At 39.9% G+C, this 26,988-nt stretch overlaps 2 protein-coding genes, 1 non-coding gene and 2 pseudogenes across 4 annotated transcripts in view; 3 read left to right on the top strand and 2 right to left on the bottom strand.

Annotated features, from left to right (window-relative positions):
* The first annotated feature begins 1,575 nt into the window (after positions 1-1,575).
* On the top strand, positions 1,576-2,823 carry LOC101602314 (annotated as a pseudogene).
* A 1,323-nt stretch (positions 2,824-4,146) lies between these two features.
* Positions 4,147-4,868, top strand: LOC123453227 (annotated as a pseudogene).
* Positions 4,869-9,049: 4,181 nt separating this feature from the next.
* On the bottom strand, positions 9,050-9,156 carry LOC123462424. The gene has a single exon (XR_006638246.1). It is a non-coding gene; the product is annotated as a U6 spliceosomal RNA (small nuclear RNA).
* Positions 9,157-9,910: 754 nt separating this feature from the next.
* Positions 9,911-10,576, top strand: LOC101602610 (ribulose-phosphate 3-epimerase-like). The gene has a single exon (XM_004660656.2). It carries the CDS (start codon positions 9,911-9,913, stop codon positions 10,574-10,576), a length of 666 nt encoding a protein of 221 aa, XP_004660713.2.
* Positions 10,577-13,589: 3,013 nt separating this feature from the next.
* The window catches only part of Coq3 (coenzyme Q3, methyltransferase), a 34,980-nt gene continuing 21,581 nt past the window's right edge, over positions 13,590-26,988 (bottom strand). The window contains exons 4-7 of one of the 2 annotated variants that reach the window (XM_045154697.1): positions 24,598-24,697; positions 20,156-20,398; positions 15,501-15,660; positions 13,590-14,191 (exon numbers count right to left, since the gene is read on the bottom strand). In XM_045154697.1, the coding sequence (XP_045010632.1) occupies positions 13,971-14,191; positions 15,501-15,660; positions 20,156-20,398; positions 24,598-24,697 (724 nt within the window). In that variant the 3' untranslated portion in view covers positions 13,590-13,970. The remainder of the gene's footprint in view (positions 14,192-15,500; positions 15,661-20,155; positions 20,399-24,597; positions 24,698-26,988) is intronic. The other variant, XM_045154698.1, reaches the window with a different exon arrangement.

Below are 26,988 nucleotides of genomic sequence, written 5' to 3'. Positions count from 1 at the left end.
GCAGCAGTGGCAACAGACCCAGCACCAGCAGCTTTAGCAGCAGCAGCGACAGATCCAGCAGCGGCAGCTTCAGCAGCAGCAGTAGCCATTCCAGCAGCGGGGGTGCCGATCTGCAGAGCCACAGTTGCCAGCCTTGGTTTGCACTGCAGGAAAAGCCAGTACCCAGCTCCAGAAATCAGGACAGCAGCCCAACGACCCAGCCAGAAACTTGACTGAGACCAAAATCATCCAAAAAGGTAACTGGAATTGATTGTACCAGGGAAGGGTCTCACTTGGTCACAAGCTGACTTGGATCCCTCAACAGACCAGAAATCTTAACCTCTTTGTTGATAGAGGATCTGGTTGTTATAATAACTACTCTTGCATAAATATTCAGTGCTGATTTTGATTGAATGTGTACAGTGTTTAGTTCAACTTTAGAATCTACCTGTATTTTATTCCACTCAGCCTACTTGAATATTCCCATAGCAGGGAAACTCAACCCCTAGGAACACCTTTGTAGATACTCTCAGAGTCTTAAGAGCCACACCTAACACCTTAAGCTCCTGCCCTGAAGATATATAACATCACATCAATTGATAAAGCTAAGAATACACAGCTAGCTAGAAAATCCAAGCACTAACTTAATCCAAGATGCAAATATATATACATTATAACACAAGAAACACTAAAAAGCAAGACAATATAAATCCACCTAAAAGTATTAATGCATCAGAAATGACCTCCAGTGAGAATGACTTAGAGGAAATGCCTGAGAAAGATTTCAAAAGAATGATTGTAAATATGTTCAAAGAAGTCAGAGAACAAATCAAAGGAGTCAAAGAGGAACTCAAAGAGGAAATCAAAGGAATCAAAGAAGACACAGGACACCAATTTCAGGAAATAAAGAAGGCAATATAAGACATACATAAGGAAATACAAATAATACAGGAAAACCAGTCAGAATTACTAGCAATGAAGAACACAGTTAATGAAATAAAAAAAACTCTGTAGAAAATCTCACCAGTAGAATGGATGAAGGAAAGGACAGAATATCTAAGCTAGAAGACCAGGTGGCAGATCTAATACAGGCCAACAAAGAGAAAGACAAACTTACAGAAAAGTATGAGTGGGAATTTCAAGATATTCGGGACACTATGGAAAGATCCAATATAAGAATTCAGGGCATAGTAGAAGGAGAAGAATTCCACTCCAAAGGCATTGTAGGTGTCTTCAACAAAACCATAGAAGAAAACTTCCCCCAAATTGGGAAAGAGGTGCCAATGCAGATACAGGAAGCCTTTAGAACCCCAGCCAGACAAAACCTGGAAAGAACCTCTCCTCGCCATATTCTAATCACACTACCAAACACACAAACCAAAAGTATTAATAGGGCTGGAGGGATGGCTTAGCAGTTAAGGCATTTGCCTGCAAAGCCAAGGGCCCAGGTTCAATTCCCCAGGACCCACATTAGCCAGATGCACAAGGTGGCACATGCCTCTGGAGTTCGTTTGCAGTGGCTGAGGCCCTGGAATGCCCATTCTCTCTCTCTCCCTCTTTCTCTCTGTCAAATCAATAAATACATAAAAATGAAATATGTTTAAAAGTATTAATAAAAAGAACTTGTCCAAATCACAAATACTACTTGGAAAGGAAATTAAAATCTTAAAGGAATTACCCGGTTCTGTTTTTTTCTGGTGGAGTATTACAATGGTGTCGACCTAGCAGATTATTTGCAAGCTAAAGGGACTCTCAGTAAAGATACCATCAGAGTGTTTCTTCATCAGACTGCTGCAGCCATGCAAGTTCTGCACAGCAAAGGAATAATTCACAGGGACCGCAAACAATGGAACATTTTGTTGTCTTACACAAGTCACAGGAAGTCAAGTGTCACTGGTATTCACAACAAAATAGCAGATTTTGGTTTTGCTCCTTACCTACATAGTAACATGATGGCAGCAACATTGTGTGGATCCCCAATGTACATGGCTCCCGAGATTATGTCCCAACATAATGATGCTAAGGCAGATTTGTGGAGCATGGGAACAGTGATATATCAATGCCTAGTTGGGAAACCACCATTTTGGGCCAGAAGTTCGCAAGACCTAAGAACGTTTTATTGAAAAGATAAAGAGGGGAAAGTGTGGGGGTGGGGAGGGAGGGAATTTACTATGGGATATTTTTTTATAATCATGGAAAATGTTAATAAAAATTAAAAAAAAGAAATGTTTCTCAAACTCTGGGAATAAAGAGCTCCTCAGATGACTTACACAGTGTAGATTCTCAGAGCCTCAACCACAGACTCTCTCTTAGTAGATGTAATATGACACTGGCTAAGACAACTGGCCCCTATTGCCACTAACGTGTTTGTGAGGATTTTGAATTATAAAACCTGATTTCTAAAAAAAAAGAAAAAAGAAAAAACCAGGAGTTTGGTGCCTAATATTCCCAGAGAAACATCACCTTATTTGACTAATCTCCTTTTGGGTTTGCTTCAGGGAAACCAAAAAGATAGAGTGGACTTTGTAGCATTTTTTTAGTCACCCCTTTCTTGAGCAAGTTTCAGTTAAAATATCTTGCCCAGTCCCAGTGCCTGTGTGTTCTGGCTCTGTCCCCTTGTTGCTTTGCCTCTCCACCGTCCCTTCCAGATATGCAGCATATTCAGGAAGAACACTTGTCCTCCCCACCATTGGGTCCTCCTAACTACCTACAATGTCCAAAGATTCTGCCAATACTAGTAGCAAGAACACTTCTTGTGACACGGATGACTTTGTTTTGGTTCCACACATCTTGTCAGACCATTCATCTGCTGTTACTACTATTGTGAAGGTCATGAACAACTGAAGGGGAAAGGAAAACATGGACCACAGCAAATGATATGCCAATGAGAACTACTGGCAGATATGCTTCAAATGAGTTCTTGGTGTGTGGAGGGCACTGTCAACCTACTGTGTCACTTCACAGTGAAACAGCACCAATTCCAGTTCCTACTCAAGTAAGGAATTACCAACACTAGAGCAGAATTTCTTACCTGGTGCCAGCTCTATCATAAGCCCACACAATTCCCCAAGATCTGCAGTAGTATGAAGGTCTAACACCAGCCCCATGGGCTTCCTCCAGCTGGGAGCCTGCTCCCCCTGCCTGCAGACACAGTGTGGATGTAGGGCAATGGCTCTCTACTGGGTCTTCAAGGCCTAACTCACCATCCCCTTTAGTTGGTACCACTCCTGAGCAGGTTAGTCAGTGCTGCTGTGGGTGTCCTCGGGGTTATGAATCCAGGAGCAGACACTCCTCAGGATCTCCAGTGCCACAGGCTCTGTCACCATAGTCTTTTTTATTGGGTGCTAGACTGCAGAGTGCCCCCACCCTTGCCCATATCTATCAGAATAAGCAGAAACTCAGAAAGCAGCACTCTGACCCCATGTGCACATCCCACACTGGGCCTGGGTACAGCTACTCACCTTAGCCTAGTTGGCCTGGAAGCCTTGCGACTTCTCCCACCAAGCATATGGGATCCTCTCCACGGAATTCTGACTGTTTCTTTAAAACTCCTTTACCAACAATCATTGGCTCTCCTACAAAGACCACAGCTCCATTCAAAATCCCTAAAACACAAGCGTCTTCTAACCTGTTAGCCTTGACTACTCATCATGGGCCTGCTGAAGGGCAATCCAAAGATGGGAAGGAGCCTTGTGAATGTTCCCACTGATTCTTAATTCAAGGAAGTGAAAAGCATTGACCTGAGCAGCAGAACAAGGCTTTGTTTGGCAAACATGTCAGTAATGGAAAGTCATCAGATCAACAAGTAAAGGCAACTTTAGGTGGACACCAAAGCAGCATGGACAGTTTCAATAGGGAATGACCAATGGATGTAGCTGCAGGAGCCTGTGGTGGTGTAGTAGCACTGCCACCAGCTGCAGGAGCAGCAGCAAGTCCCAGGGCCGTCCTGTTCACTGTGGAACCACCTCCACACAGTGCCACAGCCTCCACTTGTACCCAGACAGTCCTGCAAACAAGAACCACCTCAGTGGAGTCCAGCAGCTTGGGAGTCTCCTTGTGTTCTGTTCTGCCAGTGGCTGTGTGTATTGGGGGGCTCCCCACATAGGCCAGGCTTGGGCTTTTCCCCTACCATGAGCAGAAGCATTTCTAGCCTGAAATATGTTCCTTATGGTACCCAGCCTGAAAGGGCTCATCACTTTTGAAGCCCCTGAACTACCAGAGGAAACACTTATGGAGCGAGAACACATAGATACCTTAGGCCATTTGAACGTGACACGAGTGCATGCTGGAGCTGACAGCTGTGCGGGGTGGGAACCCTGAGCTGTGCACATCTGCTATGTCCTTGTACCAGATTCAGAAGAGAATAATAGTAGACCAGATCAGCCAGCTAAGCAAAGACTAGGGGTGGTTGGTGCAGCTGGTGTTACATGTAAAAGCAGCACAGCCTCCCTGCATCTGGCAAAGCTCAGATCAAGTCAGGGAAGCTCAGTGCCTCCATGGCTGGGAGACAAGTTGTCAAAAATCTGAATGAATGATAAAAATTCTGTATCATCATGTGCAAGAAACATACAGAAAAGCTGAATCGCTTCTTCTCTGATAAACAGAGATTTATTGATGAGATCAACATTTTAACAGCAGAGAAACTCATCTGTAATTGTGTTGTGGAAATGGTTCAGGCTGCAGCCCTGGATAAGATGTTTCAACAGACTGAAGATATTGCTTATTGCTATCATAAGGCAGCCCTCCGTTTGGCAGGCCTAACTAAGATTCTGCAGGATCCTACAGGTATTGAAAATGTACATAAATATAAATCTAGTATTGAAAGAAAACTGTGGCACTACGCAATAGCACTGCCACCGTGTGAGCAGCACCTTGTCTATGGACTGTGAGGGGATGCATTTGGAATTACAGCTTGATTCTTCACCATCCCTGGGAAACTCTAGGTTCTTAAGTGGTGACTACCAAAGAGCAGCAGCAATTTAACTAGGAAGAAAAACAATCCAAAAACTACTTGTGTGCAGAAAATCTGCCTTATTGAAGGTCACTTCCCATTTCCCTTTTCCTTTGCAGAAGCAAGAGTATTCCATTTGGTAAATAAATGTACCTTAGAATTTTAAGTACAGTTATTCTTTTAGGTAATTAAACCTAAAACAAAAATGAGTGACATTTCACTAAGTTCTCTGAGCAGTGTAGGAAACTCCATGTATTTGCTAAGGTGTGTACAAGCAAGAGAGTCTACAGTTCATCCAGACAATTTGAGGTTTGTGGTGAGTTTTCTCAGCATCCATCTGAGCATGCATCTCTAAACAGCTCAGTAAGAGTAGTTTTAAGAAGTATAAGGTGGCTTTTGGAAGAATTTTGAAGTCTTCAATATGATCTAATATAGATACATATTTATCTTCCAAAATCTTTCATATTGCACTAATTTGTTAAAATAACCATTATTGGATTTTGCAATTTAAAACCAAGGCACAATGGACTTGTTTCAAATATTTTACCTGATTCTATACATATAGCCTTTCTGGAATTCTTATGTAACATAGAATTTTTAAATGATCAAAACTTGCATCCATGTGAACATTTGCATATTTTTTACTTGCTGATCTACATCTACACTAACAGATCTCAGTAATTCTTTAAGATGCTGGTTGTTTGCCTTATTTTGTTGTGCATGCAGAAAGTGCACTGATGCCTGTGACCTTAGGGTTAATAAGGCTGGGTTTACTTGGACAGTATTAGAAAAATATCATGATCAAGAGATGCCCTTGAGAATTGCAATAGGGCCAAAACAAAGTGATAATTAAAGACTTGTTAGGGATGTGGAGTTTCTACAAGAAATTAGTGAGAAATAAGGTTTGTTTTCTCTTAGAAAAATGGGCAGCTCTCTCCAATCTAATGTATATTTTCAATGTTAATCCTGACACTTCACCAAATAGCTAATCATGGCAAATGCCAGCAGTTAACATCCCTCCAAGAATGGTTACTACACTATATATTATTTAGTTTCTTTTACTTACCTGCTTGAATACTTGAATAAACCATTCATAATTTCTTAAAAAGAATAAGTATGCCTCTAAGTGTGAAAGAAATGGATGATTTCCTTGACTCACATGACCTAAGAAAATGATAAATCAAGATGAGATATACCATTTAAATAGACCTATAACAAGTATGGAGATCCAAGCAGTTACAAAAAGTCTCCCAACTAAAAAAAGTCCAGGCCCAGATGGATTCACTGGTGAATTTTACCAGACCTTCATGGAAGAACAAACACCATTGCTTCTCAAACTTTTCCATAAAATAAAAAAGGAAAGAATACTACCGAACTCCTTCTATGAAGTCAGCATTGCCCTGATACAAAAACCAGACAAAGACAGAGTAAAAAAAATTAAATTAAATTACAGACCAATCTCCTTCATGAACATAGATGCAAAAATCCTCAGCAATATATTGGCAAACAGAATACAAGAATATATCAAAAAGATCATTCGCCCAGACCAAGTAGGCTTCATCCCAGAGATGCAGAGATGGTTCAACATATAAAAATTTATAAATGTAATATACTACATAAATGGGCTGAAAGACAAAAATCACATGATCACTTCAATAGATGCAGAAAAGGCATTGACAAAATCCTACATCCCTTCATGGTAAAAGTCCTACAGAAGCCGGGCGTGGTGGCACACGCCTTTAATCCCAGCACTTGGGAGGCAGAGGTAGGAGGATCACCGAGAGTTCGAGGCCACCCTGAGACTACAGAGTTAATTCCAGGTCAGCCTGGACCAGAGTGAGACCCTACCTCGAAAAACCAAAAAAAACAAACAAAACAAAACAAAACAAAAAAAAGTCCTACAGAAACTGGGAATAGAAGGAACATATCTCAACATAATAAAGGCTATTTATGACAAACATATAGCCAACATAATACTAAATGGGGAAAAATATGAAGCTTTTATACTAAAATCAGGAACAAGACAAGGATGTCCATCATCCCTACTCTTATTTAATATAGTACTGGAAGTCTTAGCTATAGCAGTAAGACAAGAGACACTCATAAAAAGAATACAAATTGTAAAGGAAGAGATCAAATTATCATTATTTTCAGTTGATATGAGTTTATACATAAAGGAGCCTAAAGATTCTACCAGCAAACTGTTAGAGCTGATAAACACTTTTAGCACTGTATCAGGATACACATAAATCAGTAGCTTTAGTATATACTATCAAATCATGTGAAGGATGAAATCTGGGAATCACTCCCATTCACAATTGCACCAAAGGGGAAAAAAAATAAAGTACCTTGGAATAAATCTAATCAAGGAAGTGAAGGATCTCTAAAATGAAAACTCAATCACTCAAGTGAGAAATTGCAGAACACACTAGGAAATGGAAAGACATACCATGTTCTTGGATTGGAGGAAGCAATATTGTGAAAATGTCAATCTTACCAATAGCAATGTATACATTTAAAGCAATCTCCATTAAAATTCCAATGGCATTCTTCAGGGAAATAGAAAAAAAAATCCTAAAATTATTTGGAAACACAAAAAACATCTCAAATAGCCAAGACAATTTTGAGCCACAAAAATAAGGCTGCTGGTATCACCATTCATGATTTTTCTTTGTTTTTTAGTTTTAAAAATATTTTTTATTTTTATTTATTTATTTGAGAGCATGAGGTAGAAGAAGAAAGAATGGAGACACCAGGGCCTCCAGCCATTGCAAACAAACTCCAGATACATGCGCCCCCCCCTTGTGCATCTGGCTTATATGGGTCCTAGGAAATTGAACCTAGGTCCTTTGGCTTTGCAGGCAAGTGCCTTAACCACTAAGCAATCTCTCCAGCCCTTGCAGTTTTTGTTTTGAAGTAAGGTCTCACTCTAGTCCAGGCTGACCTGGAATTCACTATGTAGTCTCAGAGGTAGCCTTGAACTCATGGCCATCCTCCTATCTCTGCCTCCTGAATGCAGGGATTAAAGGCATGTGCCACCATGCCTGATTCACCATAGTCAATTTTAAGCTATATTACAAAGTCATAGTACTAAAAACAGCATGGTATTGACACAAGGGCAGACATGTAGATCAGTGGAACAGAATAGAGGCTCAGATGTTAATCCAGGGAGCTACAGCCATCTGATTTTTTTTGTGTGTGTGAGCATTTATTTCCAGTAAACACCTAAAAAAGAAGTATCTAAATCTTATTTGTGTATCAATTTTACTTTATAAGAAATTGCCAAACTGTCTTCTTAGTGGTTGTATAGGAATATGCTCCTAATATTCTAGCTGTTCCATATTTTCACCAAAACCTGGCATTGATGGTCTTTTTACTCCCCTCTTCCTCAGGATGTTTGGTAGTCTTACATGGACCAGTAATAGTGATATACTTATTGGTCATTCCTATATATTTATAAACCAATTGTTTGCTGAAATGCTTTGGATCGAAGTTGGAGAGAGACTTCTGGAATGAGACAGATGTGGACTGGAGGTTCCTGGCTAATCATCATGTAAGATCATGTCCTCCTGGTGATTCAGGGAAAGGTTAGAAGCCTTCTGCAGTCAAGACCTGCCTTTGGAGGCAAGTGCCTAATAAGAACCATAGGGCACAGTCTTTTTTACACTGTCCACTAGGCCCTGGAATAATAAAAGGCTTTTTATAACCCCCTCACACCAAAAATAATGTCAAAGAGGGGTGGTGGTGTGGACCTGATTGAGAGCTCTTCCTGGATTAGTGGGCTTTCTCATGATTGGTCTTTACCTTCTCACCTAATTTACATATACATGAACCAATAAAAACGACATTATTGTTTCTGTGTTCTGGCCAACCTATCAATACCCCTAGATAGGATGAGAAAGATGGCTCAGAGGTTAAGAGTGTTTCTTGTGAATCATGAGAATCCAAAAAGGCCTGAGTTAAAGTTCCAGCATCCTCATAAACAGCTGGGCATGGCCACAATGTCCACAGCCCCAGTCCTGTGGGGAATAGAGAATGAAGAATCTCAGGTGCTTGTGAAAACAGCAAGTTCCAGAATCCATGAAAAACTCCATCTCAAGGAAACACACAGAAGAGTGAAAAAATAAGGAACACTTCACGAATTTGTGTGTCATCCTTGTGCAGGGACCATGCTAATCTTCTCTGTATCACTCCAATTTTAGTATATGTGCTGCCAAAGTGAGCACAAGCCATCTGATTTTTTGTTGTTGTTGTTTTGAGGTAGAGTCTCACTCTAGCCCAGGCTGACCTGGAATTCACTATGTAGTCTCAGGGTGGCTGCAAACTTATGGCAATACTCCTACCTCTGCCTCCCAAGTGTTGGGATTAAAGGCGTAAGCCACCATGCCCAGCCAAGCCATCTGATTTTTGACAAAAATGCCAAAAAAAAAAAAAAAAAATCACCTGGGGAAAAGATAGCCTCTTCAACAAGTGGTGCTGGGAAAACTGGATATCTACATGTAGAAGGATAAAAATAGATCCCTATCTCTCTCCATGCCCAAAAATCAAGTCTAAACGGATCAGGGACCATAAAACCAGACCTGAAACTCTGAAAATGCTTGAGGAAAAATCATGAGAAACCCTTCAACATATTGGCATAGGCAATGACTTTCTGAGTATAACCACAGTTGCTCAGGAAATAAAACCACTAACCAACCACTGGGATCTCATAAAATTATAAAGCTTTTGCACAGCAAAGAACACCATGACTAGAGCAAAGAGACAAACTACAGAATGGAAGAAAATCTTTGCCAGCTACATGTCTGACAGAGGATTAATATCCAGAATACACAAAGAACTCAAAAATTAAACAATAAGAAATCAGAGTCCAGAAGACAGCCCAGGGAAGAGCAGGCTCTAAGGCGAGCGCCCGGTGGGTCAGAGTGACACCTGCACTGGCCAGGGTTCTCGTGGGCTAACTTGCTCTGGGGAACCAGCACCATGGTGTCGGGCTGCAAGATTGGCCTATCCATCCTCAGCAGCGACCTGGCCAATCTAGGGGCCGAGTGTGTCCAGATGCTAGACTCAGGGGCCGATTATCTGCACCTGGATGTAGTGGACAGGCATTTTGTTCCCTACATCACCTTTGGTCACCCTGTGGTAGAAAGCCTCCGAAAGCAGCTAGGCCAGGACCCTTTCTTTGACATGCATATGATGGTGTCCAGGCCAGAACAGTGGGTAAAGTCAAAGGTCGTAGCAGGTGCCAATCAGTATACCTACCATCTGGAAGCTACTGAGAGCCCCGGGGCTTTGATTAAAGACATCCGAGAGAATGGGATGAAGGTTGGTCTTGCCATCAAACCAGGAACTACAGTTGAATATTTGGCACCATGGGCTAATCAAATAGATATGGCCTTAGTTATGACAGTAGAACCTGGGTTTGGAGGACAGAAATTCATGGAAGGTATGATGCCAAAGGTTCACTGGTTAAGAACCCAGTTCCCAACTTTGGATATAGAGGCCGATGGTGGAGTAGGTCCTGACACAGTCCATAAATGTGCAGAGGCAGGAGCTAACATGATTGTGTCTGGCAGTGCCATTATGAGTGAAGCCCCCAGAGCTGTGATCAACTTGTTAAGGAATGTTTGCTCAGAAGCATTCCCTTGATGGATGAGCACAAGGAACCCGGTGTTTCGGTTCATAAACCTTTTGGCTGGAACAGAGGAATACTGACTAACAAATCATCTTCCAGTTAAGGCAAAGTTGCTTCTCTGAGAAACTATCCATTCCAGTGATTAAAATCCACTGTGATGAAAACCCATGTTTCAGGAGGGTAGAAATTGGGGTGTATAACTATATTTTAGTGGTGCAACTTAAAGATTAGTATAATAAAGTACTGTTTATACTGGGAGAATTGATTTTTGTGAAGAGTGAAAACATGGCTGTGTTAAGGTTACAAACAAAAATTTGTTTTAATGCCATCAGCGGGCAAATTTACTATTATGAAAAAAAAATGTCTTTTTAAAAACAATGTCCTGTTTCCCACCTTTATTCTAAAAAAGTAAAGGACATTCTTATGTTTTTTTTTTCCTGTTTTATACTTTTTGTGATTTGTTTACATATTTGACAACATGAGTAAAGTGGAACTAAAAATAGAAGCTTGGCTGGGGAGGCATATTCTGGCATCTGAAACATTCATTTCTTCAATTTTTACTTTATACTTGATTTATTAAAAACTATGAAAGCAACAAAAAAGAAATCAAACAATGCAATTAAAAAATGGGCTATGGAACTAGAGAATTCTCAAAAGAAGAAATACAGATGGCATATAAACACCTAAAAATGTTCTATGTCCTTAGCCATCAGGGAAATGCAAATTAAAACTCATTCCTTGTCAGAATGGCTATCATCAAGAAAACAAATGACAATAAAGGTTGGTAAGGATGCAGAAAAAGGGGAACCTTTCTACACTGTTGGTGGGAATGTTGTTTGGTATAGCCATTGTGAAAATCAGTATGGAAGTTCCAGATATAACTAAAAATAAATTTACCATATAACCCAGCTATAACACTCCTAGGCATATATCCTAAGGACTCTTCACACTACCTTACTGATTAATTGCACAACAATGTTTATTGTCGCTCTATTCACAATAGCTAGGAAATGGAACCAGCCTAGATGTCCTGCAACAGATGAATGGATAATAAAGATGTGGCATATTTACATAATCGAGTTCTATACAGCAGTAAAGAAAAATGAAATTTGCAGGGAAATGGATGGTTTTGGAAAGGATTGCACTAACTGAGGTAACTCAGGCTCAGAAAGCCAAACATCACATGTTCTTTCATATGTGGATCCTAGTTACAAATGTTCAGACTTGTATGTGAGTTGGAGTAAAACTCGGTATCAGAGGCCAGTTAGCTAGAAAAGGACTATAAGGGAGGGAGGAGAGGGATGGACTTAAAAGGATGGTACTGTATATATGTAAGTATATGGTCAGATTACTGCAGGTGGAATGGCCTAAGCGAAGTCAAGAAAAGAGACTGAGTAAAAGGAGTGTCGGGGGAGGGGTAGTAAATATTCAGGATATTGTGAATAAGCCATATGATAATGATAACCTGCTTTTTTGGATAATGGCACATCCAGAAGCCATAGATTGTTACTAGAAAATTTTCAGTGCCAGGGATGGGATACCTTCCAGTGATTTGTTGGCCAGGAAGGTCCCTGATACCCCAAAACATTACAGGCTATTGCCAAGGCTCTTGGTTTCCCACCAGGAATAGAAAATAAGACCCTATTACTGAAGACTCCACATGCCTGGGCTGCAAGGTTACTAAGAAATCAAATTGGGGCTGAGCTGAAAACCTTCTCCCAGTAGACCAGCTGAAAGCTGGAAAAAGCTGCACTGCACACAGCCTTATGGGAGACAGAAGCCATCAGTGGTGAAAACAGTGGACACTGCAAGCCTCAAGTTTGGCCAGCAAGGCCAAATGAGCCAATGGGTGCAATAGTGGCATGTCTGTTATGGGAGAAAACAACTGCTCTCTAATTGGACTAGAGGCCTGCCCTGTGGGAAGGTATATATGCCTGGTAATGAAAACCTAATCAAAAGCCTATGGTGGGGGAGATCATGAGCAATAGGAATGTAATGCCTGCTCTTGTCTGGCTAAATACATATATTTTGCTCACCAAACTGCTCTGTAAATACTTTACTTAATGTTCATACCCATATATCAATACTACTCTTAATTTTGGCTAGAGAAGCTTCTCTTTTCAGATGGCAGTGACCACTGGGATGACCCAAAAGTCATCATAGTGCTGAGAAGACGTGACAGAGCAGTGTTCAGCACAGAAACATCCCTACCACACCTTCCAAGGCTCAGGGTCTACTGCAGAAGAGGTGGCAGAAAGAACGTTAAGAGCCGAAGGAAAAGTAGGACTACTTACAATGCAAATGACCAGACAGAAATTGGCATTGATATCCATGACCTCGCAGTGCCTAGCACTATCTTGACAAGACCCTCATAATAGGAGGAAAAGATGTATCAAAATAAAAAAGAGAGCCAGGCGTGGTGGCACATGCCTTTAATACCAGCACTCGGGAGGCAGAGGTAGGAGAATCACTGAGTTTAAGGCCACCCTGAGACTACATACAGAGTGAATTCCGGGTCAGCCTGAGCTAGAGTGAAACCTTACCTTGAAAAACCAAAATAAATAAATAAAAATAAAAAGAGGGACTAATGGAAAGAAGAAAGGGATATGATGGAGTGTAGATTTGTGAAGGTAAAAGTAGGAGAGGTGGGCTGGAGAGATGGCTTAGCGGTTAAGCGCTTGCCTGTGAAGCCTAAGGACCCTGGTTCGAGGCTCGGTTCCCCAGGTCCCACGTTAGCCAGATGCACAAGGGGGCGCACTGGAGTTCGTTTGCAGAGGCTGGAAGCCCTGGCGTGCCCATTCTCTCTCTCTCCCTCTATCTATCTTTCTCTCTGTGTCTGTCGCTCTCCAATAAATAAATTTTAAAAAAAAAGTAGGAGAGGTGAGGGAATTATCATGGTTTATTGTCTGTAAGTATGAAAGCTGTCAACAAAAAGGGGAAAAAATTAAAAAATAGAAAACAAAAACAAACCAAAGTTTCGTCCAAGGATTTAGCCCTTCTTTTTAATTTTAATTTTATTTATTTACTTGAGAAAAACAGAAAGTATGGCATGCCAGAACCTCTTGCCACTGCAAATAAACTCTGGACACATGCACTACTTTATGTGGGTACTGGGGAATCAAACCCGGGCCAACAGCCTTTAACCAGTGAGGCATCTCCATGACCCAAATTCTTCTTTCTTTCATGATACTCTCTCAAAAGATATACTTCATGTTTTTTTGTTAACATCATACCTTTTATTTTGTTTGGTTTGAATTTTATTTGTTTGTTTTGTTTTGTTTTAAAGAAGGGTCTCAACTCATTCTGTAGTCCAGGCAGCTTCCTGAGATCTGGGATTAAAGGTATGAACCCCCATATCCAGCTAACATCAGACTTTTAAGCCATATTATTACATTCCTGAATAAATGTTCATTTCTTCAGCTCTTCATGTACCCACAGGCTGGTGGAAGCTTTATCACCAAGCTCTTCTGTTTCCCCCTTTGAAACAAATTCAGTAGGCCCCTGGTGTTCCTGTACTTTGGACCTCACAGCATGAGCTGCATAGTTGATGCTGGCATTTTCACTCCAATGCCAGTAACCTGAAAAGGGATTGTAGAGCATTCCTGCCACAGTCTGAACTGACAGACCATCTGAAAAGGAGACAGAATGCATGAACTTAATATAACATTTACCATTCAAATGCCAAGAGTCTATAGTAATGCTTCATATTTATGAAGAATTTTTAGCTAGGCATGACGGCATTCCAGACAATGTGTTATCATGTCCAGTTCCATTAGAATTCTTTAATCTTTTTTTTTCTATTCTAACTGCAATGAAGTTACTCACAGAAATCTCTAAAACTCACTACGTTACTATGGATTGGTAAAATTCCAAGTAAAACTAAGTTTATTGATAAACTCTTATGAAAATAAAGACCATGAGAAACACAGTAGCTCTAAGCATTCAGCAAGATTAGCAAATGTCAGGGGCTGAATTAGAAGAAGGCACTTGCCTGCAAAGCCAAAGGACCCAGGTTCTATTCTCCAGTACCCATGTGAATCCAGATGCACAAGGTAACACATGTGTCTAGAGTTCATTTGCAGTGGCTAGAGGCCCTGGTGCACCCATTATCTCTCTCTCTATCTGCCTGTTACTCTGTCTCTCTCTCTCAAATAAATAATTTAAAAAAATAGCAAATGTTAAGTAAATGAATTGAGAAGCAATATTGCTTGACAGAACTCAGTGAACTGAGTATTTATGCTTACGGCAGAGTGAGGCACTGTAGAGTAAGAAATGGAGTTGTAACCTTGCCATCAAGACGTATAAAGGCCAATAAAGAGTGAAAAAATGACAATTACCATAATATAATATATGCTATAGGTAGCATAAAATACATAAAAAGTAAGAGGGCCAGGTATGGTGGTGTACACCTTTAATCCTAGCACTTGGGAGGCAGAAGTAGGTGGATTATCATGAGTTCAAGGCCACCCTGAGAGTACATAGTGAATTCCAGGTCAGCCTGGATTATAGTGAGACCCTACCTCAAAAAACTAAAAAAAAAAGTAAGAAGGAAGTTGAAAATATGACTGGGTGACTGGAGTCCAGGAAAATAATAAGATAAATTGATATATGCAGGGTCACTGAGGCAAACTGAGGATGTGTTACAGGTATTTGTACCACATCCTTAAGGGAATGTAGACTAAATAGCCAAAAGCACTTATTTATCATCTCTTGGTTAGGTATCATAGGTGAGATGGGTATCTACTTCATAATTAGAGCTTCAAAAACTTTATGACTTAATTGGAAAAATGGTAGTGACCTGTTTAATAAGTACTAGCTTATATGATTACTATTTATGTGTGTGTTCATGCTGTGCACACGTGTGTGTGTGTGGGGGGGGATGCATCAGGGAATTAGGCAGGCCTTGAAAACTGGAAAGTAGATTTGCTCTATACTTACTTGATTCCAGAACACTCTCTAGGTTTTCTGGTGACACGAACTTCTCCCATGTATGAGTACCTTTTGGTACAATACCTGCAATTTGTTCTGCAAAAACAATTCCCAAGGCATAGGACAGCTGTGTTTGGTTGATTGTAGTAATAAATAAAGAACCATCAGGCTAAAAGAAAAAGATATATATAAGAAGGTAAACTTGAATAAATGTAAAATTTTAAGTTAGGGGTATACATTAGGTAAAGGCATAGTTTCCTTCTCTTCTTCCTTCCTTCCAAATCATTTTATTGTAGTTAAGATTCCTAAGTAGGAGGAACACAATAGAATTTACCCAAATCATATTTATTTATTTATTTTATTATTTGCACCTGTGTGTGGGAGGGCATGCAAATGTTTCAAGCCACTGCAAATGAATGCCGTCATGCCTGGCCTCTTGAAGGGGACATGAATCCCCCAGAAATATTGCAATTTTCCTAGAGCTAGATATATATCTGTGAAAAGTTCCCACATTTCACTCTGTTAATCCTGTCAGGATCCTTCTTATGGCTAAATCCTACCTGACCCCTCGAGTCACAAGCCAGACTTTCCCAATGCAGCAGTTATGAACAAGTACAACTTCAGCTAACAGTCGTTTTTAAATTTTAATAAGAAATATTTGATACATGCAGAAGAATATATATAACATATGAGCAAAATGTTTAGAGGTGAGTTTGAAGGAAAAAAGCAGTTCACAACCGCCATGGCCAGAGCAGGCTTTATTCAGAGGGACATACCATGTTTCTGCAGCACAGCGACTCTGGAAATGTCAGATGTGGGCTGGTGGCGTTTGGCAGGGGGATTTTATTGGTCTTAAGGTGGGGGTAGTGTTGTGCTGGCAGAAAGAGGAGGGTTGAGGATGTGAAAGTGCTAATGGAAACTGAGTCCCACAGAGATTGCACTAGAGATAGAGAAACAGAAAATAGATTCATGTCGACATGGACTCAGGGGAATAATTTCCTGAGTACTGAGTTCTGCTGGCTCAGCATTTTTATAGACAAATATGGCCCTGGCATGCCCATTCACCCTTTCTCTGTCTCTCTCTCAAATAAATAAATAAAAATAAAATATTTTTATTTTAATTTTTTGTTCACTTTTATTTATTTGAGAATAACAGAGAAAGAGGTAGATAGAGAGACAGAGAGAAAATGGGCGCACCTGGGCTTCCAGCCACTGCAAACGAACTCCAGACGCGTGTGCCCCCTTGTACATCTGGCTAACATGGGTCCTGGAGAATCGAGCCTCCAACTGGGGTCCTTAGGCTTCACAGGCAAGAGCTTAACTGCTAAGCCATCTCTCCAGCCCAGAGCTTCTATCTTTGAGTACCTGAAATGTGTAATAAGATTTATATACAAAAAGTAAATTAAAAAGCCAAATTAAAAAATATATATGAATGGGGAGGTAATATGATGGAGAATGGAATTTCAAATGGGAAAGTGTAAGGGTGGGGAGGGAGGGAATTACCATGGGATATATTTTATAATCATGGAAAATGTTAATAAAAATTAAAAAAATATATATATATATGGCTGGGCGTGGTGACAAACACCTTTAATCCCAGCACTGGGGAGACAGAGGTAGGAGGATCACTGTGAGTTTGAGGCCACCCTGAGACTACATAGTGAATTCCAGGTCAGCTTGGGCTAGAACAAGACCCTACTTAAAATAAAAAAATTATATATATAAAATAATATATATAATATATATATATGAGATCCAGCTGTCCTTGCTTGTCACATGTGCACACTTACATACCAATGTATAGAAGGCCTTCTGTGTTTTCTCTCAGGTGCTAGTATGTCCATTTGTGTGCACAGCATTCAGCTACACATCCTGGGCATGGAAGCCCTACCAGTAAGTGTTCTCTCACAAAAACTGATATTGAAGCATTTACTTTGTTTTGATTTTAATTTGTATAAAGATTATGAAGGAATCAAGATAAGCACTTAGATCAATACAAACCATTAAAATTTTTGTTTATTCATTTATTTATTATTATTACTATTATTTGGTTTTTCAAAGTAGGTCTTGCTCTAGCCCAGGCTGGCCAGGCATTCCCTATGTAGCCTCAGGCTGGCCTTGAACTCATGGCAATCCTCCTACTTTTGCCTCCCAAATGCTGGGATTAAAGGTGTGAGCCACCATGCCCAGCTGTTTCTTTAAATATTTTATTTATATATTTATTTAAGAGATTGAGGGAGAAAGAAAGAGATAGATGAAAAGGTAGACACAGAGAGAGTATGGGCATATCAGGACCTTGAGCCACTGCAAATGAATTCTAGACTCATGTATGCCACTTTATGTACCTGGCTTTTGTGGGTACTTGGGAATTGAATCTGGGTCCTTAGGTTTTGCAGGCAAGCACCTTAACCACGAAGCCATCTCTGCAGTCCTATTTTTGTTTTTTAAAATTCAATGTATTTTTTTTTTTCCTGAGACAGAATCTCACTCTAGCCAGGCTGACCTGGAATTCACTATGCAAATTCTCCAGCAGTCTGCCATTTAAAAAAAACTATTTTATCTTTATTTATTTATTTGAGAGAGAGAGAAAGAGGCAGATAGAGATGGGTATGCCAGGGTCTCCAGCCACTGCAAACAAACTCCAGAAGCATGTATCACTTTGTTCATCTGCCTTTACATGGGTACTGGGGACTTGAACCTGGGCAGTGAGGCTTTGCAAGCAAGTGCCTTTAACCCACTGAACCATCTCTCCAGCCCAGCAATGTTTCTGTGGTACATGACCCTGTTTCAGGTTTTGCAAGCAAGTGCCTTAACTGAGCCATTTCTCCAGCCCTGGTTATTTTTTTTTTTTAATATGGGATCTCAATTAAAGTAAATTTTAGTTTTAAAACTTTAGTTTTAGCTGGGCGTGGTGGCGCATGCCTTTAATCCCAGCACTCAGGAGGCAGAGGTAGGAGGATCACCATGAGTTCAAGGCCACCCTAAGACTACATAGTGAATTCCAGGTCAGCCTGAGCTAGAGTGAGACCCTACCTAGAAAAAAAAAAAAAAACTTTAGTTTTCAGACTTTAAAGTCTTCAATGTCAGCAATCCTCAAATGTGTCAAAGAACCTCCACTGAGATATATATGCTGAGACATAACACAGAAATTAATAATTAAGGATTTCCATGGGAAACAGAAAATGAGCCTAGTAAAACCTCATTTAAGAGGAAACCTAGAAACCATCACAGACTGAAGGTGACTAAGGGAGACATGGCAACCAAATGTTGTGCAGGACCCTAGGTTTGATCTATAACAGAAAAATGGCAAGCATGGCAAAGTACTGAGCTTTAACTGGCTCTGTGCACACTTAGCAACATACCATCATTCATGGGCAAATGTTAAGTACAAGCAAAGGACTGCAATGAAGAAAGTGAAGCCCCAGGCACAGAACTGAGACAGACAAGTGCAGTGGGCATCTGAGAGGGAAGGTCCCCTTCAACTTTGTGCCCTAGATGCCTCACTTGAATAATCTTAATTCTTGCCCTTATGATTTAAGTTGTAAGGATGTAAAATGTAAGAAGAAAGCATTCTTTGCAACTCTTCTATAAACTCACAGTTACTTTAAAATAAAGCTTTCTGGGCTGGAGAGATGGCTTAGCAGTTAAGGCATTTGCCTGCAAAGCCAAAGGACCTCAGTTTGATTCCTCAGGACCCACGTAAGCCAGATGTACAAGGTGGTGCATGCACCTGGAGTTCGTCTACAGTGGCTGGAGGCCCTGGTGTGCCCATTCTCTGTCTCCCCACCCCTGTCTCTCTTTCAAATAAACAAATAAAAATTAAAAAATAAAATAAAGCTTTCTGCTGGGTATGGTGGCAGAGGTCTTTAATCCCACCACTCAGGAGGCTGAGACATCCAGAAATCCTAATAGATCAAGACTAATAATCTGCCTGTTTTTTTCTCATGTGGTTGTAGGTAAGACCATGGTCATATGTAAGAAGGAACTTTATTTTTCCTTTTTATTTATTAATTTTTGGTGTGCAGGAGTTAGGGACTGGGCCTCATTTGCAGCCTAAACTGGCCTGGAATTCACTATGTAGCCCAGGCTGATCTCAAGCTCATAGCAATCTGCCTGCCTCATACTACCAAGTGCCCAGATTACAGGTGTGAGATACCATGCCCAGATTGAAAAAAATCTCTTCAAAAGATGAAGGCTGTTATAGATACATCATTTACAGAGTTACTTTACTAATGCTATTTAAATAAATTTATACCTTTTTGTTTGTTTGTTTTTTAAGGTAAGGTCTCACTCTAGCCCAGGCTGACCTAGAATTCACTATGTAGTCTCAGGGTGGCCTCAAACTCATGGCGATCCTCCTACCCTGCCTCCCAAGTACTGGGATTAAAGGCATGTGCCAACATGCCTGGCCTAATCATTGTTCTATATTGTTTAGTACCAACATTTTTAAAGATCCCTGAACATCTAGACACTAATTGGACACTGGAAAACTCTGTTATTGAAGGCAGTAAAGGGGCTGCAAAAATCTCCAGCAGAGATGTTGGCCCCTGATCCCTGTTCCTTGTTCTTCCTCTCCTATGCCCATTATACTGCTCAAGTATTATGGAAGGCTTTATTGGTATGGATACATTTACAAGTTCAGAAGAAAATGTAAATAAACTTACTTTTAACACTTGGTGGCAGCACTTTATAAATGTTTCTAGGTCAATGACATGTTCCACAACTTCAGAAGCTATGACAGCATCAAACGTTTCTGTAGTCTCTCCCACAATCTCTTCTAGGGAGCACACTCTGTACTCTATCCTGTTATCCAAGACTGGATCAAATGACTTATGGTGCTGTGCAATTTTAATATTTTCATCCACAGGATCAATTCCAATAACTGAAGCCCCAAGTCGCCCTAGAGGCTAATGGTATAAGAGATGTTACTCTCAAGAAGAAAATAAAATACATTTTACAACCAAAGTCAGATTAACCAATAGGTACTAATTACTGGCCATCAATTATGGGTACATGGGTTTATATCCTACTTCCTCTAGTTTTCATACATATCAACTTATGCACAATAAAGAGCTTAAAAATGAGAGCACAACAAAAACATACATTTATACATATGTAGTACAGTATTAATATATTTAAAGTATAATGAGCCGTGAAAAAAATTATCATCTCTGAAATACTCAATTTTCTAATGAATATTTTTATCCCAATAGCTTTTTTTTTTTTCTATAGCTGACCAGAACTCCTCTCCCAAGTACCAGGGAAAGGATAAAACTGAAGGCCTCATGGATGCTAAGTACATGCTCTACCCTGAGACCATAGAAATAATTCTTCTCATCTTGGACACTTCTGATTGCATGTCTAAGTATTTAAAACAGAATTTTAACCAAAATTTGTATAGTATTTATATAAAACATGGTTAATCAGGAAGGTAAAAGTACAAGTCACCTTTTTTAGTGTTTTATTTATTTGTCAGGAGAGAGAGAAAGACAGAATGGGTATGCCAGGGTTTCAAGCCACTGCAAATGAATTCCACCAGATGCATGCACCACTTTAGTGAATCTGATTTCTCATGGGGACTGGGGAATTGAATCCTAATCATTAGGCTTTGCAGGCAACGCCTTAATGGCTGAGCCACCTCTCTAGCCCTATATTATTTTAACCAGATAAACAGTGATTTGCAGTAATACTCTAGCTCATTATAGAAACAGGTAGTGAAATCTATTTCCTTTATCATTTATATGCCATATATTTCTGATTCTAATGATGTATTTTCGCTGGGTGTGGTGGCACACACCTTTAATCCCAGCACTTGGGGGGCAAAGGTAGGAGGATCACCATGAGGTCCAACCTACCCTGAGACTACAGAGTGAATTCCAGGTCAGCCTGGGCTACAGTGAGAGTGAGACCCTTCCTTGAAAAAGAAAAAAAAAAAAGCATTTTCATATAGTTTAGTTGTCAATAAATTTTTATAATTGATATCCAAAAAAACTAACCTACTGCCAAGTGAAAAACATGTTTTCTGCACACTTGGGAACTCAGCTGTGCCCCAAAGGTCACTGTTAAGCTTACTGTCAACTTGGCTGAGTTAGGGATTTTGACAGTACCAGATCTCAATGAACCCAAGCACTTCTGAATTTATAATGATTGTTGAAAATAGCCTTGAAAGATCAAGTTATGATGCAGCTTGTAGTAAAAAGTTCTTGTGCTGCTCTAAGAATCTAAGATACAGCTGTAAGGCACATGTGTGCTATACTAAGCAAGTATTTTTTACAGACAGATGATTACTCTCACAAGTACTCCAAAGCACCTACAAAAGAGAGTCTCACAAGAAAGCAAAATTCTTAGATTTTGTTATCAAAACATGTGCAAATAGGCAGCCCCAAAATGAACTTTACGTGACAGAAACTGCCTAATTTCTTGGTATAGAAGAGATCACACAAAGCTATTTGAATGACCTGTGCCCATTAAAAAATATTTTATTTATTTAAGAAACAGGCAGAGAAAGAGAGTGAGAGAGAGAATGAATGAATACTCCAGGGCCTTTGGCCACTGCAAAAGAACTCCAGATGCATGCACCATTTTATGCATCTAGCTTTATGTGGGTACTGGGAGTTGAACCTGGATCTTCTGGCTTTGCCAGCAAGCACATTAACCTCTAAGTCATCTCTCCAGCCCCGACCCCTTTTTTTAAACAAAGGCAGACTGCCACATGCAGTGCCTCATTTGGATGTGTCTGGAGTCTTGGAGGCTTGATTACCCTACCTTTTCCTACAAATGGACCTTGAGAGCTTGTTTGGAGGTTCTACCAGGGCCGTACAGCTACTCATATGCCCTTAACAGAAGACCCATCTTCCTCTACTTGGGAAGGTTGTCCTCTTTGGCCAAGTGTGCAACTTCTGGAGGGATGCACGTGGAGTGGTGAGGAAGAGGACACCGCCTAGCCAGCTAGATCAACTGAATCAACCCCGGCAATCAGTGGAGTGAAGATGTCGCAGCCAGATTACCCTCACATCCTCCAGGCCTCATTTTTGTTGTTGTTAAAAACAAAATCTGGGGCTGGAGAGATGGTTTAGCGGTTAAGGGTGCTTGCCTGCAAAACCAAAGGACCCAGATTCAATTCTCTAGGACCCACATAAAGCTAGATGTACAAGATGGTACATATGAAGTTCCTTTGCAGTGGCTAAAGGACCTAGTGTGCCCATTATCTATCTCTGCTTCTCTCTCTCTCTCTCTCTTGCAAATAATAAAAAAAAAAACCCAAAAATCTTCAGTATAATTTTTGGGAAGTTTTAGCTCATTAATTTTAGCATTTTAAAAGAATTTTAGCAGATTTTTAAAATATATTCTATTTGGGATTGGTTGAATCTTTGGATGTGGAACCCACAGGCATGAGGACCAAGTAGATTTCAAAAGAGACAAAGTTGCTATGGGCCAATGTAGAATTTCTCACTTTGCAGAACATGTTATAACTACATCTAAATTGCATCTAACAGTAAGATTTTGTTTATTATTTTAGCATGATAGGGATATAAATGAGTGTGAGAACTATCTTGACCAGACAAAACTTTTTATTTTTATTTTTCAAGGTAAGGTTTCACTCTCACTCAGGCTGACCTGGAATTCACTATGTAGTCTATAGTCTCAGGGTGTCCTCCAACTCATGGCAGTCCTCCTACCTCTGCCTCCCAAGTACTGGTATTAAAGGCATGTGCCACCACGTCTGGCAGATAAAGCTTTTTTAATTTTAAAAAATCATATGTTACTCTTTTACTATCACAAAGATTAGAACCAGCACTAGTCAATAAAAACATAAAGAACATTATTTATTAAAGGGATCAGGGGCTGGAAAGATGGCTAAGCAGTTAAAGGTACTTGCTTGCAAAACGTGAAGGCCCAGATTCAATTCCCGAGTACCCACATAAAGCCAGATGCATAAAGTGGTATATGCATCTAGAATTCATTAGCAGTGGGAAGAGGTCCTGACATACCCATTCTCAATCCTAAAAATCCTAAAATCCTAAAAAGAAAATGTTGGGCTGGAGAGATGGCTTAGCAGTTAGTGTGCTTGCCTGCAAAGCCAGTGGACCCAGGTTCAATCCCCCAGGACCTACGTTAGCCAGATGCACAAGGGGGAGCATGCATCTGGAGTTCGTTTGCAGTAGCTGGAGGCCCTGGTGCGCCCATTCTCTCTCTCTCTCTACCTCTTTCTCTCTCTGTCACTCTCAAATAAATAAATAAAAATAAACAAAAAAAAATTAATTAAAAAATAAATTTTAAAAAATGGAAGGAACAGGGCTGGAGTGATGTCTTAGCTGTTAAGGCTTGTCTGAGAAGCCTAAGGACCCAGGTTTGATTCCCTAGTACCCACGTGGGCCAGATGCACAAGGTGGCACATGTGTCTGGATTTCATTTGCAGTAGCTGGAGGTTGTGTTGTGATCATCTTCTCTCTCTTTCCTCTCAATACCTGTTTCTTTCTCTCACCCTCAAATAAATAAATAAATAAATAAAAATTTTAAAAAATTAATGAAAAAAATAGAGCTGAAGAAATAGCTTAGTGGCTTCCTGAGTACTAACATAAGCCAGATGCACATGGTGGTGCATGCATCTGGACTACCTTTGCACTGGATGGAGGCCCTGGTGCACCAATTCTCTCTGTCTCCTCTCTCTGTCAGTCTGCTTACAAATAAATAACTTTTTTCCTCTTTTTTTTTTTAAATGGAAGAAAAAGGGATGGAGAGTAAAGAAAGCACTTGCCATGCAAACATGAGAAATTGAGTTCAGATCCCCAGCACCCACATAAATGCCAGGTAGGCATGTTGGCCCATCTGTAACCCCAGCAATTAAGAAGTAGAGACAGGGGATTCCGAAGGCAAGCTGGCTAACTAGATTAGCTGAACTGGTGAGCTCTAAGTTCAAATGAGAGACCCTGTCTCAGTAAATAAAGTGAAGTAAGTCAAGGAAGCTACTCAGCATCAGCCTCTGGCCACCAGACATGCACACACACCATGTACACACACAAATGCAAAAAAGAAAAAAATACACACACACACGCACACACACAAAAGAAAATGCAAAAAGTAGCAGAAAAACTCAGTCACTTACTTCAGTTAACAGTCCACCACCACAGCCAACATCAAGAATCTTCATGCCAGACAATGGCTTTGCTGGTTGGTGATTAGCAACAGTTTTCAAAAGATTGTCCCTTTTTGAAAAAGTATTCAAAAAATATGTATAAAAATTATTAATTGTTTAAATGAGGAGTCTTAAAATATGTTCTAGAGAAATGTTACTGCATGCTTAATTTATTTATTTACCTGGTTTTTATTTTGAGACAGAGTCTCACTATATGGTCCACGTTGGTCTTGAGCTCCCAATCCTCCTTCCTTAGTAAACTGAGTATGGGATTACAAGAGCGTGCCCACCATACCTAGCGCTTATTTTACCTTAAATGGATTATTGATTTTTTTTGTAAAAATGCATCTTTTATTTTCAGATAAATGACTTTTATTTAATTTAGACTTTTCAATAATCAAAGGCTGAATGTTTTAAAATAAGCCAATAGTAATTATTACTCATTACTTTAGCAATAATCTAAAGAAAAAAATCGAAATAATCCAGTAGTTTAGATTAATTTATTCACATATACTTGCTGATAAACTGTCTCAACAGGGTGGGGTGCAAATTAGACTCTACTGGCCACGATGTCAGTACCTTCCAGACCATTTCATGTCATCACTTACAGAGCTTAAAAGAAGCAAGTGGTGATCTTTGTATTTTTAGCAGTTGTCTGTGTTGCCTAATTTAAATCACTTTTAACATTCTAAATTTTTGTTTTTTTCATGTATGGATGTGCAAACAGACATCAGAATCAAGTAAAATTATTATTAATATTATTATTTTTTTTGTTTTGTTTTTTGAGGTAGGGTCTCACTCTGGTCCAGGCTGACCTGGAATTCACTATGTAGTTTCAGGGTGGCCTCAAACTCACAGCAATCCTCCTACCTCTGCCTCCCGAGTGCATGGTGGTGCATGCCTTTAATCCCAGCACTTGGGAGACAGAGGTAGGAGGATTGCCGTGAGTTTGAGAACAGCCTGAGACTACATAGTGAATTCCAGGTCAGCCTGGGCTAGAGCAAACTCTACCTCAAAAAAAAAAAAAAAAAAAAAGGAAGAAAGAAAGAAAATAAATAAGTAAATATTTTAAATTATTCTTTTGTATAATTTTTTAAATTTTGTTTATTTGCAAGCAGAGAAATGATTAGATAGATATATAGATATAGACAGACAGACAGATAGATGATAGAAAGAGAAAGAATGGGCAAACCAGGGCTCTTGCCATTGTAAACGAATTCCAGATGCAAGTAACTTTGTGCATCTGGTTTGAGATTGGTAGTGAGGAATTGAGTCCAGGCATTCAGGCTTTGCAAGCAAGTACCTTTAACCACTGATCCATTTCTCTAACCTTCTTGTGTATGATTTTTTTTTTCAAGGTAGGGTCTCACTCTAGCTCAGGCTGATCTGGAATTTACTCAGGGTGGCCTCAAACTCACAGTAACCCTCCTACTCTGCCTCCTGAGTGCTGGGATTAAAGGCATGCAACACCACACCAGGCTCTGTATGATTTTTTTTACATCACCTTATTTTCTTCTGATGGCTTCCAGCTATTATAAAAAGAAAACCTAAACTTGTAACCATAGCTTATATTGCCTTAGACAATCTATTTTATGTGATGTCTATATAAAGATATCACAGAAGTGTGAATGTACTTTCCAAACTTAGTACATACCAGAATCATCTAGAAGGTTTGTCAAAACATAGACTGTATAAATGACAAGCTGTGATAACTCTTGCCTTTCTTTACCTCCCACTGAAACACATGAAATATGTTTTGTTCATCTTAGCAGATTAGTAGCTTTCAGAGCCCCAGAGTTCTGTGCAAGGGATCTCTCAAAAACTACTGCTGAGGGGCTAGGGAGATGGCTTATTGGTTAAAGGTAAAGCCAGATACACAAGATGGCCATGCACTTGGAGTTCGTCTGCAGTGGCAAGAGGCTCTAGTACACCCATGCTCGCTCACTCTCTCTGCTTGCAAATAAATTAAATACACACACACACACACACACACACACACACACACACACACACACACACACATATATAAAATACTGCTGACTCAGGTCCGTCTCTGCACACCCTTTAGCAGAAAAGCCACTGCAATCCAGCAGTTATTAAAGCCTTTAATGACACAGGGCCTTAATGACACAGCTTCCTTTCATAAGGATTCAATTCTAATTAACTTGATTGGCCCACAAAATGCTTATAGTTAAGTTACAAGGCAGCCTAGACTTTCAATATTGTGATTTTAAGTCAATAGTTTCAAATGTTGGACCTTGAAGAGACTCTCCCTCATTTCCAAAGCAAACCCAAGATGTAGCATTTTGAACAGAAGTATAAATCAAGAAAAAATGAATCCAAAAAGTATATTATTTAAAA

Source organism: Jaculus jaculus, chromosome 7 (genome assembly GCF_020740685.1).
Source record: "Jaculus jaculus isolate mJacJac1 chromosome 7, mJacJac1.mat.Y.cur, whole genome shotgun sequence".
Taxonomy (NCBI): Eukaryota; Metazoa; Chordata; class Mammalia; order Rodentia; family Dipodidae; genus Jaculus; species Jaculus jaculus.
Note: the sequence above shows the minus strand (reverse complement) of the source record. Positions and strands in the feature narration are given on the sequence as shown.

Bases quoted from the DNA above. Each gene is read 5' to 3' on its own strand.
- LOC101602610 (XM_004660656.2), top strand. From the start codon at position 9,911: ATGGTGTCGGGCTGCAAGATTGGCCTATCCATCCTCAGCAGCGACCTG.